The following is a 16,662-nucleotide window of genomic DNA, read 5'->3' as shown; positions in this document are numbered from 1 at the left end:
GATGCAATCTCTTGATTGCTCTAATACCAAGCTTCATAGTACTCTGAGTTGTTCCATTTTATAGGTATTTTAGAATGTGAACAGCTAAGAGTGATAAGCTACTTCAGAAACAAAGAAATGCTTAAGTATGTAATACTTAATAGCAGCACATTGTTCCAGTTAACTATTTCATTACCATGTTGCTGCTTGAAAATTACGGAAACTGCCATGTTTTTAGTAAAAATGTTAATTTATTGACCAAGTACCTGAGTGCTTGTTTTGGGGTAAGCCTTGTGGCATTTTAAAATTTAGAATTATGATTAATCATTTAATGCTGTCTTTTGTGTAAGTGCTTATGCTGTTGGCAGAGATGCATTTTGTTTTGTTTTTGTAACTGATTGGAGTGACAGTTTAACCGTGCATGTACCTGGGAACTTTAAGTCGTGTGGATTCAGGGCTGCAGCTCCCAGATGTTCAGGTCGTACTGTTGTGTAAGGGTGCCCAGCCAGCAGGGTAAAGTGGAGGTGAAATTGAGCTCCTGCTGAGCTCCTCAAACCTTCAAGAGGCACTTTTTTTAAATAAAAAGAGTGTTGCTTGTTCTAGGTGGTTCTCAGAGAGCAACACTTTTTGATTGTTTGTCAAGAAGGAGGTGCCTTTTTGGAATTCTTCAGTTCAGAAGAGGGTGGTTGCCTTTTTGCAGTTTGTACAAAGGTACCATCTAGAGCTAGCTGTGGCCCTGTATAGATGATTTTGAAAGATACTTGTATGCATATTGAACCGTATCTGCCATAAAATAGGGAATGGTTAATTTACAAGTAGTGAAAAACAAAGGACTTTTAACTTGCATGTCAAGATATTATTTTGGTTTTTGATACTTTTTTATGTTAACCATGCAAAAACTCTTACTTTGAATTCCTTGTGGCAGATCATGATGACACCGAACATGCAAGGTATTATCATGGCGATAGGTAAATCCAGGAATGTATATGACAGGTGTGGCCCTGAAGCAGGGTTCTTTAAGGTACAATTAACATTTTCATTTAATTTTTTAATGTTTTTAAATGAACTTCTTAAAATATTTTATTTCCTTTAATTAAATTTTGTTTCCTATATAATTTCTCTTTTCCTATCTTAACCATGGCCACCTGATGTTCTAAGGGTTTCTTTTATGCATGAATCTAAGAGTGATTTTTTTGTTGTTTTATTTTATTTTGTTTTGGTAACCCAGATAATTCAACAAAAAACAAAGCATTTTACCTGAGTTACCCTAATAATTCACCTTTGGGTTGTTAGCAAAAATTTGAATTGTGTTTTTATTTGAAGGGAATAAAAGGTATTGATGAGTGAAAATAGAAACTGAGTAATTGCTTCTGGTATAGTTTGTTTTCTTCTCATTGGTAATACTATTTGTCAGTATTACAATATTTTTTTTTTTAATTTTTTTTGGAATTATTTGTTTGACAGAGAGATAGAGAGCACAAGTAGGCAGAGTGGCAGGCAAAGGGAGAGGGAGAAGCAGGCTTTCTGCTGAGCAGGGAGCCCGATGAGGGGCTTGATCCCAGGACCCTGGGATCATGACCTGAGCTGAAGGCAGCCACTTAACCTACTGAGCCACCAGGCACCCAGTATTACCATATATATATATATATATATATTTTTTTTTTTTTAATTTCCCCATCATTTGATTTTAAACTGCTTTCTTCACTTGGTTGTTTCAAAAATGATTTGTTCATTTATTTTTATGTTTCTTATTCATTTAATGTTTTCTCCTGAATTTTTAATATCCTAGTCATTTCAAGAAATGTGAGACCATCAAGCAATTGCATTGTTCCATGACCAAATCTTTTCCCCTCTAATGAAGTGAAAATATTGGGGTTTGGAAGCAAACTGTCAAGAAAGAATTCTTGAGACGTCTTCGTGCAGAAAGGTGGTTTTATTAAAGCACAGGGACAGGACCTGGGGACAGGAAGAGCTGCACTGGGGTTATGAGGGGTGGCTATTGTATACTTTCAAATTGGGAAGGAGTTAGGGATAGCATAAATCTCTAAGGAATTTAGAAGCAAGGTTTCCAGGACCTTGAGGGGCTAGATGTTGTTAGGAAAAGGTGATTTATCACCATCTAGTAAGACCTTAGTCATGAGACCCTTCAGATGAGTATCAGTGGGCTATAGGCTTAGTGGATGATTGCTAACATCTATCTTGGTGGGGGGTAGGGGTTAGAGATGAAATTTCCAAAGGGATTTTTATATATTAAAGGAGACTTATAGGATCCTGGAGATCAGGCTAATGTGAAGATAAGGTTGCCTTCATCCTTAGCACGGTGTTAACATCAAGGCGGTTGAGTTCTAGAGGAAGGTCACAAGCTCCTTATCTCAAGGGCTTGTCAATGAGTGGGCTTTAAGTTGTAGGGAAATTTAATTTTTTTTCCTTTTGCTTTTATTCTCCACATCATCTTATACCAGATCTTTACAATATTTTAATTACAATATATTGATCTTACATTTTTGAAAGATGAAAGCACTGTATGGTTTGTCTTTTTATTTTGACTTACCAAAAACTTCAAGTTGTTTTGGCTTCTCACCCCTTTTAGTGTTTTTTTCCCTAAAAAAACAGAAAGGCTTTACTGAGATACAGTTCACTGCAGTAAACTGTATGCTTCCTTTCTTGACCTTAAAAATCTCAAACTTTCCCTTAATTTTCTATACCCTGCCTTCATCCAACTCAGTCTTCAAAAAGCTGCTTATTTTCACTATTTCTTTCATTCTTTAGTACCAAAAAAGGGCTTGTGCATAGTAGCCTTATAATAGTAAACACTTTTGAACTTGTTAGAGTGACTGGCCATCTTGGTGTGCCCAAGACTGAGGAGTTTTCTGGAATATAGGATTTTAAGTGTTAAACAAACAGATCCCAGGATGCTTTATCACCCTATTAAGTAAGAAAGGTTTAAAAACTGCTGTTACTGAAAAAAAACCCACAAAACTTTGTTTAAAAATTCAGTTTATTTCCAGGTGGCCTACATTTTCTTTTCTTAAAATATACTGAATGTATCTTCTGAAGTTTTCATGCATTTCTTGTGGGAAAAGTATCTGTCATTTAGAGTAACACTGTCATGTCTTTTTTCCAAGTTGGATATCTTTATGTTGAATTGGGAATTTCACATTTTTTAGATTGATGCCTGCCTATATTGTAAAGAGCCAGCTAATTAGATACATTACAAACAACAGTACACCCTACCCCCATCTCCGCTGGAGTAACAGTTTCCGGTTATTTTATCTAATCCTCTTGGCATGAATTCCATATCTTTAAGTAAACACAGAATGCTTAAGTTTTTGTGATTCTTGGTTTACACATTTCCTGTTGAATTCCCAACTCAGGGATATGAACAATGAGCTCTCCTTCTCCTGTGCCTGCCCTCCCTACCCCGTAGTTCCCATCCTTCCATCTTTCCATCTGTCTACACACACACACACACACACACACACACACACACACACACATACACACACACGTAAAATTTGTCATTTGGATTAAAACAGAATTCTCAGTTTGTATTATTATTTCTATGTATGCTACTCAGGATTGATCTGAGTCATAAACATTACTTTGACCTTTTTCCCCCCCTCAGCTTTCGTTTTCCTTGGAGTTGTTTTATTTTTTGGTTTTCTTCGTTTTCTATATGTATTACTGATGTGCTTCTAAACTCAGTTTAGAGAGTTTAAAAGATTTAAACAACAGAATGGGAGATTTAAACAAAATCTTTGTTTAAAAGATTTTTAAACAAAATCTTTTTAAATCTAAAAACAAAATCTTTGTTTAAATCTCCCACATTCTGTTGTCAGTTTTAAATCTCCCACATTCTGGTGTCAGTTTTACCTTCTTGGGGAAATTTATTTTGGAATAGATCTCTTCTGGAATACACATCTTCTGTAAGTCTTTTATTCCAGAGCTTTGTAACCTGTTTCATTCTGCACTGATTTTCTTTTACCCCCAGTGTATAACTAATACTTTGGGATCTTTATTCACCATTACCTAGGATGTCCTTTGTGACTTGTCTTTTATATATTTTCCATGTTTCATATCTTTTTTCTTTTTCAGTTTACCCTCTGATTTTGAGGCAGCAGCAGATCTCTGAAGCTTATATCCATGTATATTTATTTTTACCTATCTGTAATTGAGAGGTGTGTGTGTGTGTGTGTATTTGTATATGTATATATGTGTATATATGTATATATATGCACACATACATACACACACACATATAAAATCTTATGTAAATATCAGTTGTTTATCATTAATGTGTTTTCTGGTATAGGTAAATGATTAGCATTTGGAAAATTCTAGCTGTTAATACATAATTTTAAAAAATTTGTCATTTAAAACATTTTTAAAAATTTAAAAATGGTATTAATAGGTACACAATGCAATCATTCAGTAATATATAGGTGTCTAAATTCAAACTAATAATGGCAGTCTCTGCCACTGCTGTGTAACCACTGTGATCACTGTGTAACCTTTCTGATTTCTTCCTTTTGTTTGTGCAATCATGCATATATAGGGAATTTTTTTTCATTTTTACATTTTACTATTTATATTATTTTGTAACATATCACTCAGAAATATATTGAGGGCTTTCTTAAAATAAAGGCAGTATATCTACCACATTATCTTTTCTACCTGCATTTAGTATTCCATAGTATAGATGTGTTTTTTCATTTATTATATATTACCCTCGTTTTTAAAAAAGATTTTATTTATTTATTTGACACAGAGAGAGAGGCAGTGAGAGAGGGAACAGAAGCAAGGGGAATGGGAGAGGGAGAAGCAGGCTTCCCACTGAGCAAGGAGCCTGATGTGGGCCTTGATCCAGGACCACAACCAGAGCCAAAGGCAGAGAGAGGCTTAACGACTGAGCCACCCAGATGCCCCTATATTACACTCTTTATGGATATATGCACTGTTTTTTCCGTCTGTCATTTCTGTTTGAGTTAGTTTATTGTACCTTTATTTCATAAAGAAGTTTTAAAAACACTGCTTTCAAATCTTTCTCTCCTTCCTGGATTCTGGAGTTTCATTGCTATACAAAAGTCTTCTTTGACCCAAGGTATTATAAGTTTTCTGTAGTAGTTTCTTAAAGCACTTTTCTTAGTAAATTTTTATTTTCATGAATTCAAATGTACACACTCTTTTTTTTTTTTAAAGATTTTATTTATTTATTTGAGGGAGAGACAGTGAGAGAGAGCATGAGCAAGGAGAAGGTCAGAGGAAGAAGCAAACTCCCCATGGAGCTGGGAGCCCGATGTGGGACTCGATCCCAGGACTCCGGGATCATGACCTGAGCCGAAGGCAGTCGTCCAACCAACTGAGCCACCCAGGCGTCCCAAATGTATACACTCTTTACTCAGTAGCATTTTATTTGGGTTTTCTACATTCTCTATTAATAAAAAATTATTGTATTTTTCTTTTTTCTGCTATCTTCATCAGGTTTGATCTTATGCTTTTGTTAGCTTTAGTAAGTGAATTTGAAAGCTTTTTTTTTTTTTTTAATACAGTGTTGTAGTTTACATAGGAATTGTCTATTCCATAAAAGTAAGTTAGAACTTGTAAAAACCATATGGGCCTAGGCCCCTTTTTTGGTAGTTTGTTTTTTTGGTTGTTGTTGTTCTTTCTACAGTGATTGGCCTATTTAAACATTTTTTTGGGTTTTTTTTGGCAATTGATTTTAATCATTATCAACATTTCAGAATATATATACAAAACAGTAACTAACATGATAGCTGCTTCTGTCTTACTGTTTCCCTAAATTAGACATAGTATACTGATAATTTTTATTTTTAGTATTTATTTTATTATATATAAAATATATATAAAACACAGTAACTAACATATGATAGCTGTTTCTCTTACTGTTTCCCTAAATTAGATATAGTATATTTATAATTTTTATTTTTAATATTTGTTATTATACATAATTATATGTAATTATAGTATAATATAATATAGATACATCTATATCTCTTCTGTCCCATTACCAAAAAATATCCTTAGTGGTTTATTTTGTATTAGCTTTTTGGTTATGAGAAGTTTTTCAACTCTCTGCCTGTTTCTAAAAATGGACTTCCATATGTATTATGGTTAGATCAGTTTTTAAAATGTTATATATGTTTGCTAGTGGTAAACCATGTGATGAATGTTGGTTTTTACTATAAAAAGATAAATTGGAGAATGAAACTTTAATCTGGGTAAGTGAACTTGCTAAGGTTTAACCTGTTTATTAGGGAGAATCATCAGCTCACTCTCAGATACAGTATTAACCACAGGCCCTCGCACATGGGGTCTGCTCCCTGCAAACACGCAGTATGAGTGTTAATAGGCAGGCAGAGCTGGAAGAATAAGCGAGGAAAGATGCTTACCTGCGTTCTTTTCCCAGTTGATGATGTTACGGTCAGTTTCCACTGTTAACAGAAAATTCCCAAATTCTAGTGGCTTAAAGAGAGAAGCTTTTGTCATGTAAAGATGCAGTTTGGAGAAAGGCAGTGTAAGACTTCTATGACGAGCAAATATAAAAGCTAGAAGGAAAGTATTCACAAAGTACTTGTTACTTGTATGTTTATATACAGTGGTGGCAGTGGGAGGGTCATACCATAATTATAATCATGGGATTTGTATACTTTATTTACTTTGAAAGACATTAAAATGTTTTTGTGTGTTTTTTATTTGTTTGTTTGCTTTTGTTTTTGTTTGGGGGGGAGGGGCCTATACCTATTAAAGTGTCCTTAGGATTTTAATGAAGTATGAACACTTCTGTATTCATGAGACTTCTTCTTGGTGGTCCAGCAGTTGTTCCTAGTTGACATAACTTTATCACTTTTTTTGGACTTTTAAAATGCCTTTAAAAAAAAAAAAAGACACAGAGAGAGAGATCACAAGTAGGCAGAGAGGCAGGCAGAGAGAGGGGAAAGCAGGCTCCCCGCTGAGCAGAGAGCCAGATGTGGGGCTCCATCCCAGGACCCTGGGATCATGACCTGAGCCGAAGGCAGAGGCTTAACCCACTGAGCCACCCAGGTGCCCCTAAAATGCCTATTTTTATTATGCTTTTGTTTATTCAAAAGTTGTAAAAGTATATTTATGACAGCATAAAACATGCCAAACAGTAGAGCCCATGAGTGAGCAGCTCCATCAATGACCAGTGTGAACATGTCCATGTAACTCCCAGTTGGGCCTGGAACATATGGTACTTCAGAAGCTACGCTTGTTTCTCCTTCCTGTCACTTACTTCATTCTTCCACCACCCAAAAGAAGACGTTCACTGGATCTCTAACAACATAAGAAAGTGTTCTTATATTTTATACACTTGAAATCTTTCACTGCAGGTCCTTGTTTTGTCTGGCTGCTTTTACTCAACATGTTTGGAGCTTTAGCTGTGTTATTGGATATAGTTGTAGTTCATTCTCAAGGTATTCCATTGTGACTATCCTGTAATTTCTTCCCATTCCCTTGATGGGCATATCAAGACATGTTTATTACTGCTGATATCTGGGCACTGTCCTCAATCAAATGTATGTTTTATAATTTTACTTTATTAATGGTCTTATACCTTTCTTGTTTAATTTATTCCTATACGTATAAAAAAAGTTTGTTTTTATGAATTGAGGCACTTACTCCTACTTATTCTACCAAGTTACAGGTAGGGTAGATAGTGGGAGAGCTAATTAATTTATTTTTATTCTTTATTTTTTAAATTTTTTATTTATTTATATTGCATCCAGTTACCTTATTGGGCTCTTATTTTTTTAGTTGATTCATGTCATTATTTCAGTACACTGGCTCTGAATAATTATCTCATAATTGGAATAATTTCCATCATACTTGTTATTTCATTTCTGCTTTTATTATGTTAACCAGACTTCAGAATATAGTTAAATATGAAAATAATTTTAATGGCTGTGTCTCTAGTGTTCTATTTTCAAGTATGATGTAAAGTATTTTTTATAGATTTCCCTTTACAATTTTAAAAACACTTTCTCAAATTCAGTTAAAAGAGAGTTTCTTCTGAAAGATTGTAGTCTTTAACCCTTAGAATGTAAAGATTTTAACATTGACCCCCCCTTTTTTAAACATTGTAAACACTGTCTGTTTCTATGTATTCTTTTTGTACACAATGTAGTTTATCAAAAATGGATGAGTGTTGCCATCTGTGTTCATAGATAATTTGATCTCCAATTTCCTTTTTTATATTTGTCAATATTTTATATTCAGATTATGCTGGCCATGTGTAATCATTAAGGAGGCTTTTCCCTTTTCTCAGACTTTGGAGTAGTGTAGATAGAGAAATTATTTGGTCCTTGAAGACTTAACATAACCATACAGCTCTAAAAGTGGGCCTGATTCCATTATTGGGTACAGATCTTGAGCAACCTTTTCAGTTCTTCTCTAACTTTACTGGGTCTCTTCAAAGACTTGGTAATTTTTGTACCTTTTAAAGCAATTCTGGTAATTTGTATTTTCCTTGATGATCATCTGTTTAATTAAAAACTTGTAGTTTATTGGCATAAAGTTATATGTATTATTTTTTAAACAAATTATAAAGTTCTTTTTTTAAAATTTTTGTCACCTTTCTGATATGTGGTGGTGAGTTTTCTCCCATATGTTGGTTTTCCATCAACTTTTTTGGAAAGAAAAACTTTGGGCCTTTTTTATCTAATTGCCACATTATTTTATTTTTCTACCTTCAGTTTATTTTCTTTCCTCTCCTCTTCTCCCCCCTAGCTTCTTGAAATGCACTTTTTCTCTACTGGTTAAATTGGAAGTTTCCTATGTCTTTAGGTTTTGATATCCTATGATCCCAATTTTAATATGATTTTGATTCTTTTGGCCCAAGAATAATTTAAGACAGTATTATTTTAATTCGTAAGAGTTTAGTTTGGGAGTTGTCTTTATCTTTAATTCCTGTATGTATTGCACTGTTTTCAAATCATATTGCTTATATGATGACAATCCCCTGGGATTTGAAGTAGGTTTTCTTCTGTCTTTTGGTACACTGCCAGTTTTTTTTTTAAATAGCTTATAAACATTTAATTTATATGCACACTCACACATACATACACACTCTCTGTGAAGTCAACAAATCTTATTTCAGAGATAAGAGCATTAAGACTTGGAGATGTTTGTGACTTAATTTATATCACAATTAACAAATAGTATACCTCGCTCTCTGATTCTTAGTCTGATTTTCCCTTAGACCTTTCTGTCTCCAGAATATATTGTATGTTTATATATTTGGTATCTTCTGTCATATGTATATAGTTATAGCAAAATAAAGTTAAAATTATACATTTAGAATATGATTTTGTATTATGATTTGGAAAGGTAGAAAAAGTCTAGGTACAATCATTTGGATCTTTGCAACTGAAGATTTCAAAAGAGAAAGAAACTAGTCTTATTGAATGGGTCATTACAGATAGATGGGAACAGACAAGAAAGGACATCATGTATTAGGAGAACTTAAGGAACAAGGGCACAAGTGCATCTGTGGGGAGACAAGCCTGATCTAAGTGGAAGGAAGTCTTTGTTGAAGAGTCATAGGAAGTAAGACAGAATAGGTAACTTTGGACCTGAATAGTAGGACCATGTTAAAGGTCTGGTGAAAGAGACTTTTAAAAATGAATTGCAAAGCAGTTCCATCACCTACCTGATGGCTAGTATTATATTTCATTCTGTAAATGTTTGGTGGTTTCGTTGCACTATCTGTGGTAGTTAACTTAAATAATTACCTTCATAGGCAGCCAGAGCATGGAAAGGACAAACACAATTCTGGGGCAAGATTCTGAGGAAGTTGTATGAATTAACTGACAAATCAGCAGTGTTAACTTTGCTTGTAATGATAGTGAAGAACTCGGCTAGATATAGTGGCATGGAACATCTGTTGAAATTTTGAAGGAATAGATATGATTGCAGTATATTTTAAACATCAGAGAACTTTTTTAGAAGGACGTTCATAAAAATAATCAATTATAAAAAAACAATTTGTGCTGGTGAAAACATACTTTTTATGTGTTTGAAAAATCGCTTGTAGAAATTTAAATGTGCATTTTTACCTCTAGTTGTTTAAATATAGATTTTAACTTTGGCATTTACTTGTGCAAATTGGGAGAATCTTAAATAGAACAAAATTAAGGGATAAACATAATTTTAGAATAAAAGAGGGGTATGTATTCCAGCTTGCTAATAGAAACCTCTTTGCTCTTTAAGAAAAATATACAATCTCTCTTTTGAATGTAGGCAAAAAAAAATATGTAACCATTTAGTGTTATAATTTCTTAAATTATAAACCTACAGTATTACTTTTAAGAGGCTCAATATGAATTCATTTTATTTTGGTCATACTGATTTTGGCCAAGAGCATGATACCTTGAAATATTTAAATATTCAAAAGAACTTGGAAGAGTTTATGACAGTCGTTGCCTGAAGACCATAATAAGGAAGAACAGTGACTGATTTTTTTTTGTTTTATATTCTCAAATTTAGTATAGTTTGGTTATTAAATGAATATGTGTGCCTTTTTTTTTTTCAAATTGGGAAAATGGGAGGATTTTAGAGTTGTAAGCAAAGCTTATGTATGCTAATTAGGTATACATTGAAGTGAGCCTTAATATCCTACATGTCAAAATATAGTTTTCATGGCTATTTTTAACCACAGCATGTATGACCAAAAAGGAGAACTCAATTTATTTTAGCTATAAGGTAATAATTCTGTTTATAGTGCTAAGTTATATAGAAAGGACTTATTAGTCTTCCCTTTAATGAAATATAAGAATATATAACTAGAATGTTTCATTTAGTGTTTGTCAGTTACATTTTCTCCCTTCTATAAAATATATCATAGTATCTGTTTGGCCAGGAATTGCTTAAGAAAGGGATACTTCTTAAAAAAATAAAAACAAACAAACAAAAAACTTTCTAATAGAATTGATTTTTTGTAACTTATTTTGCTTGTGGCCCCAAAATTTTTATGGTTAATAGAGCTAGGATTTAGATATAAGTCCAGTATAAATGATTATTATGAAAAGTATTTTTAATCATATAGGTTATTTGTATACAGCAGTATTTGATAGATAACCCTACATTTATCTCTTTATGAGCCAATATTTTCCAAATGGTTTGCTCATATGTAGAAACATGTATCAGTACTGTTTCCTGTTATAATAGTTATAAATTCTGAGGTGTCCTGTTTATAAAGAAAAAGGAAGTTCAAGCATAAGGTGATAATAATGATAATATTAATTAATTCTTAGACATACAAAATTCAAATATTTTTAAAGCAAGAAGGGATTCATTCTGTGATCCCTACAGTCTCAGGACTTATTTAGACTCTTTTAAAAGGTAATTACAGTGGTATTATTATGCATATAAGAGCCAGCTTTTCTTTCAGATATGGATATTCTAGGAAGCTGAATTTCAACTCTAAAATTTGGAATATTCAAAATATACATGAAACTGATACTGGAAAGCATAGGATAAGAGGTTTCTCAGTCTTAGGATACTTCTGAGTAGACTGACCAGACTGATAAATTTTACAAAATTATTCACATAGTACGCTTAGGTCTGTTGTTTAGTTTACTACTTATCTACATGAAAACAACACTACAGTAAAGGGATGAGGAAGTACACATATGGTCAGTTTTAGAAAATCCTTTAAAACTGTGGAATATGGGCCATTATTTTTAGATGTACTACCTTGTTTGTAATACTTTAAAAGAAAAAAATGTATTTGAACACAAGAATAATTAAAGCTGTAATATCGAAGGATTTTAATTACTATAATTAATCAAAATTGACATTTTGTTACATTTTCTAGGCAATTAAGTTGGAGTATTCAAGATTGGTTAAGTTGGCCCAAGAAGATACCCCACCAGAAACAGATTATCGTTTACATCATGTAGTGGTCTATTTTATCCAGAACCAAGCACCAAAGAAAATCATTGAGAAAACATTGCTAGAACAATTTGGAGATAGGAATTTGAGTTTTGATGAAAGGTAATTTAAAAATGTGAAATAATGAACTCATATGCTCAAATTGTCTTTTTAAAAATATCTTTCTTTGCAGTTTTTTTTAATGTTTATTTTAACCTAGACGAAGACAGTAAATAGAGCACAAAACTTGACTTCACTTAATTTGTACAGTTGCTTTGTGATTTTCTTGGAGTTTATAGTCATGACCTTTAAAAGTTTGAGCAATTATTTATTGCTTTAGTGTGTGTAATTATTGACCAAGGTACTGAGCTAAGCCATATAAAGATGCACAGGAGAATATAATATAATCACTGCCCTTTGGGAACTCAGTATTTTAGAGAAATAAAAAATTTCTCAATCTCTGCACTACTGTATATTTGAGTCAGATAGTTCTTTATTGTGGGGGTATCCTATAACGTACAGGGTATTTGGCAGTGTTCCTGACCTCTACCTTCTAAATGATGGTAGCACCTCCCACAAGCGGTGACAACCCAAAGTGTCTCCAGGTATTGCCAAATAATCCCTTGAGGAGCAAAATTACCTTGTTTGGGAATCCCTAGAGAAAAGTATTTAAATGTAGACACAGATAAAATAGTTTAATACCCTCTGATATCAAGAGAAGTCTTAAAATCGTTGAATTACAGTTCATCTTTGAACAGTGTGGAGATTAGGGGCATTGACTCTCCGTGCAATCAAAAATCTGCACATAAAGTGTATAATTTTTGACTCCCCCAGAACCTAACCGCTAATAAACTCCTATTGACTGGAAGCCTCTGATAACGTAAAGTCAATAAATACATATTTTATATGTTATATATATTATATACTGTATTCTTACAATAAAGTAAGCTGAAGAAAGGAAAATGTTACTAAAATCATAAGGAAAAACATAATACTGTAAAAAAAATCTGTGTGTAAGTGTACCCTCAAAACCCATGTTGTTAAAGGATCTACTGTATTTTGGTTTACCCAAAAATGTTTTCCCATAGAAATTTGTATAAAATCCCTAGAATTTTTTTTTTTTAGTAATATTAGAAAATTAAAATACAATCTAGTTAGAATGAATTCCATTAAAGCAATCTAGGCCTTGGGTAAAGATCCAGGTATTAGATGTTATTTTTAGAATACAGAAGCATTTATGTTATCTTGGAGTTCATTGTAGTCCATTTTAATCCTGAAATAAATGATTATCTCTTCATGAATATCTCAAAATTAAAAATATGTATAGCAGAGGAGAATATACGAAAAACAAAGCATTCAGGATTAAATTCCTGCTTTACCATGTGTCCGCTGTGAAATTTCAGATTAACTGAAATAATACAAGTAAATGGCTTCAACAGTAGTTGATAGACAACACAGTGCTCAGTGACTGTTAGCTATTACTATTTTACTAGTAGTACTGGGAGCATCACTTATTTTACATATAACCCCACCACAAATCGCTCAGAAATATGACTGATTATGATTCTTATTATTTGGGTTGTTAGTACACCATGTTCCAGTGAATATGGAGAAAATATTGGTGGGGTAATCACACTGACTTTTCACTCTTTTGCAGTTTTTGTCCTGGGGACTGGAAATTGGTCAAATTGTTTGATAGTTTAATTTCTCTTATACTTGAAAGACAAAGTGAGATCCATGTGATAACTAAAAATATTCTGCGGAGATTTCTTTAACAATGATTCTATGCATAAGAATGTCTCTGTTACCTGAAATGATAGCCACATTTTGGATTCTTTTTTTGCTATTTATGAATAATGCCATTTGAAAGGGGAAAATGAGATTTAATGTTTCTTAGGCTTGCTTAGATATACATCATAAAAAAAACATTTCATTTTTAACTTATGCAATATATATTGATAGAGTGTAATTTAAACGCCATATGTAAATATAACATCGTAAATTTGAGTTAGAATTATTGATGCTGTCTTCTTTATGTGCTTTGTAACTATCCATCATTGATCTAAAAACTATTTTCAATTAAGGTTATTTGGGAGTTGCTTCCTCAAAAAAGTGTTGCTTAGTGACAATGGATTTTATTTTCATATGTGTTGGGTAGTTTAGTTTTATGTCACATATTTTTCAGTTTTTATGAATTTTGCTTTTGATTTAGGAATGCATTTCTTTTATTTGAAGGTGTCACAACATAATGAAAGTTGCTCAAGCCAAACTTGAAATGATAAAACCTGAAGAAGTAAATTTGGAAGAATATGAGGTAATGTGCCCTTTGAGAGGTTAAACTGTAGATTGAGGAATTCTGTAGTTCACTCATCTCCCTTTCATTTCAGCACAGCTGAGCACAGGAGACAATAAGGTATAGAGAGGTAAAGTAACCGGCCCAGAATTTTCACAGCTAGCAAATTATAGCATGGTTAACACAGCCTGCATCCTTTTTAAAAAAAATTTATCAGAACCTGCATTCTCAAATGAAGCCGTGCTGTACTTTTTCCTTTCTTGGCCTCATCAGATATTTTGGGGAGGAGGTTGCAAACTTGCCTTAATCGTTGTATGCCAATACATCTGTCATTATTGGACACTGTTGTACATGTGAGAGAGAGAGCATGCATGAATGCTCATATCATGCTTATGGTAATTTTGTACACAAAATTCTTTTTGTGAACTTTGGCTTTAAAATTAGTATTTTTTTTAATTTATCAATTCAAATACCTAGTTTTCTTTCAGACTTTTAAATTTAACTTTATACATTGTCTTTTTTTTGCTTTTTAAAAAACTTTTTTATTTGTTTATTTGTTAGAGCAAGCAAGAGCTCAAGTAGGGGGAGAAGTAAGGGACTGGATCCCAACACCCTGGGATCATGACCCAAGCTGAAGGCAGATGCTTAGCCATCTAAGCACAGGTGTCCCAACACATTGTCTTTTTAAATTTATAAATCTAGTAAATTTTAAGTTTATTTCATAGTGTTTTTGATTAATGTTTGGTCCTATTTACAAACTTAATTATTCTAGATTCCCTTAAACAGTTATTGTAATTCACCACATTAACATATACAAAAAATACTCATTTTTGATGAAAATCCTTAGCTAACCTGGAATACAAGGTGCAACAACTTTAATCTCCTAAAGAGTGTCTCAAAAACAGCAAAATTAGCAAATATATAGAATTGTGAGCATTGTAATCAGGAAAGATGGTGATGTCTGCAACCACTTTATTCAGAATTGTCCTGGAAATTCCAAGTGGGCAGCAAGTCAACAAAAATAAGCAAAAAGTAAACATTGGAGAAAAAGAAATAAAGTTATTGTTTGGAGATTTTACACCTGGAAAATACAAACAAAATCTACAGATAAATTAATTGGAATTAATAAGAGAGTTTTGCAACATGTAAAACCTGCCAAACACCAGTTTTGTTCCATTAACCCAGCAGCAGATAATCAGAAAGTGAAATTTTAAAAAATGACATCATTTATAATAGCATCAAGAAGTATGCAGTAACTAGAAATAAATCTAGCAAAAGATGGCATGACTTTAGGAGCTGTTAACAGAAGACCTGAATAAATGGATATACACACTATGTTTGGATAAGTTGGTATTATAAAGATGCCATTTTACCCCAGAGTAGTTTATTGGTTCTGTGTAGTCGCTATCAAACTTCTAGCAAGTTGTCTGATGGAGGTTGATAAGCTGATTTTAAAAACTTTATGGGGGGGGTGCCTGGTTGGCTCAGTCAGTGGATGTGCAGCTCTTAATCTCGGGGTCATGAGTTTAAACCCCACACTGGGTATAAAAATTACTTAAGTAATACTTAAAAAAATTTATGAAATGTAAACATCTGAGTCTAACTCAGACATTCTTGAAGAACAAGGTAGGAAAGCTTATTTTAGAAATCAGGAGAAGGTACCATTCTTTACCATTATGCTTTAAGGGTAGGTAATTTAGAACAATATAGCAGAATGAAAAATCTGAGAATATATATGCACAAATAAATGTACACATGATATATGCCAGAGATGACAAGCATGTGGGTTCCTCACTCTGTTTGTCCCCAAGATTCAAATCAAATATGGTCTTGATTTTTAATTACGGTTTGACTCTGCAGTCTCTCCCCAGGGTCTCTTCATCCAATTGGATTCAATGTATTTTTGTTCTGAGCACTCCTCATATTCTAACTGTAGAACCATTAAATCTTACATGTATTTACATGACACGTTTTTGAATTCTGTGTGTCCTACATATCTTTGTCTCGCGCTGAGTCATGACTCACCAAACCTTGGCCCATAGACCAAATTTAGCCCACCACCAGTTTTTATAAAACAGTTTTATTGGAACACAGCTATTTGTTTACATATTGGGTATGAGTGTTTTCTCACTACATCTCAGAGTTGAATAGTGACAACAGAGACTGCATGGCCTGCAAAGCCTAAAACACTTCTTGGCTAAGTCTTCACAGAAAAAGCTTACTCCAACTTCTCAGGCAAGTCTAATGACAATAGAGTGGCAGTTTGAAACTTTTCCAGAAAAGCTAACTTTAATTATTCATTTAAATCCTGTATTGAATTTAGTTATGGTTTTCCTTGAAATAGTGTTTGTTTTTGTTTGTTTGTTTGTTTTTCTCTTAGTAAGTTAAAGAGAAGTCCTGATTTTGGTCATTTCTGAATTGTTGAGTCTTATTACGTGCGTGATGATTGGGTTTTTGGAGGGAGGGCAGTTGAAATGTGA

At 33.1% G+C, this 16,662-nt stretch overlaps 1 protein-coding gene across 6 annotated transcripts in view; it reads left to right on the top strand.

Moving 5' to 3' along the window:
- Window positions 1-16,662, top strand: part of USP25 (ubiquitin specific peptidase 25) — a 131,074-nt gene that overhangs the window by 106,479 nt on the left and 7,933 nt on the right. For 4 of the 6 annotated variants that reach the window (XM_047721900.1, XM_047721895.1, XM_047721870.1 and 1 more), the window contains 3 exons: window positions 905-1,000; window positions 11,834-12,012; window positions 14,125-14,203. In XM_047721900.1, coding sequence (XP_047577856.1) covers window positions 905-1,000; window positions 11,834-12,012; window positions 14,125-14,203 — 354 coding nt within the window. The remainder of the gene's footprint in view (window positions 1-904; window positions 1,001-11,833; window positions 12,013-14,124; window positions 14,204-16,662) is intronic. The other 2 variants (XM_047721884.1, XM_047721907.1) reach the window with 1 other exon arrangement.

Source organism: Lutra lutra, chromosome 1, assembly GCF_902655055.1.
Source record: "Lutra lutra chromosome 1, mLutLut1.2, whole genome shotgun sequence".
NCBI lineage: Eukaryota > Metazoa > Chordata > Mammalia > Carnivora > Mustelidae > Lutra > Lutra lutra.
Note: the sequence above shows the minus strand (reverse complement) of the source record. Positions and strands in the feature narration are given on the sequence as shown.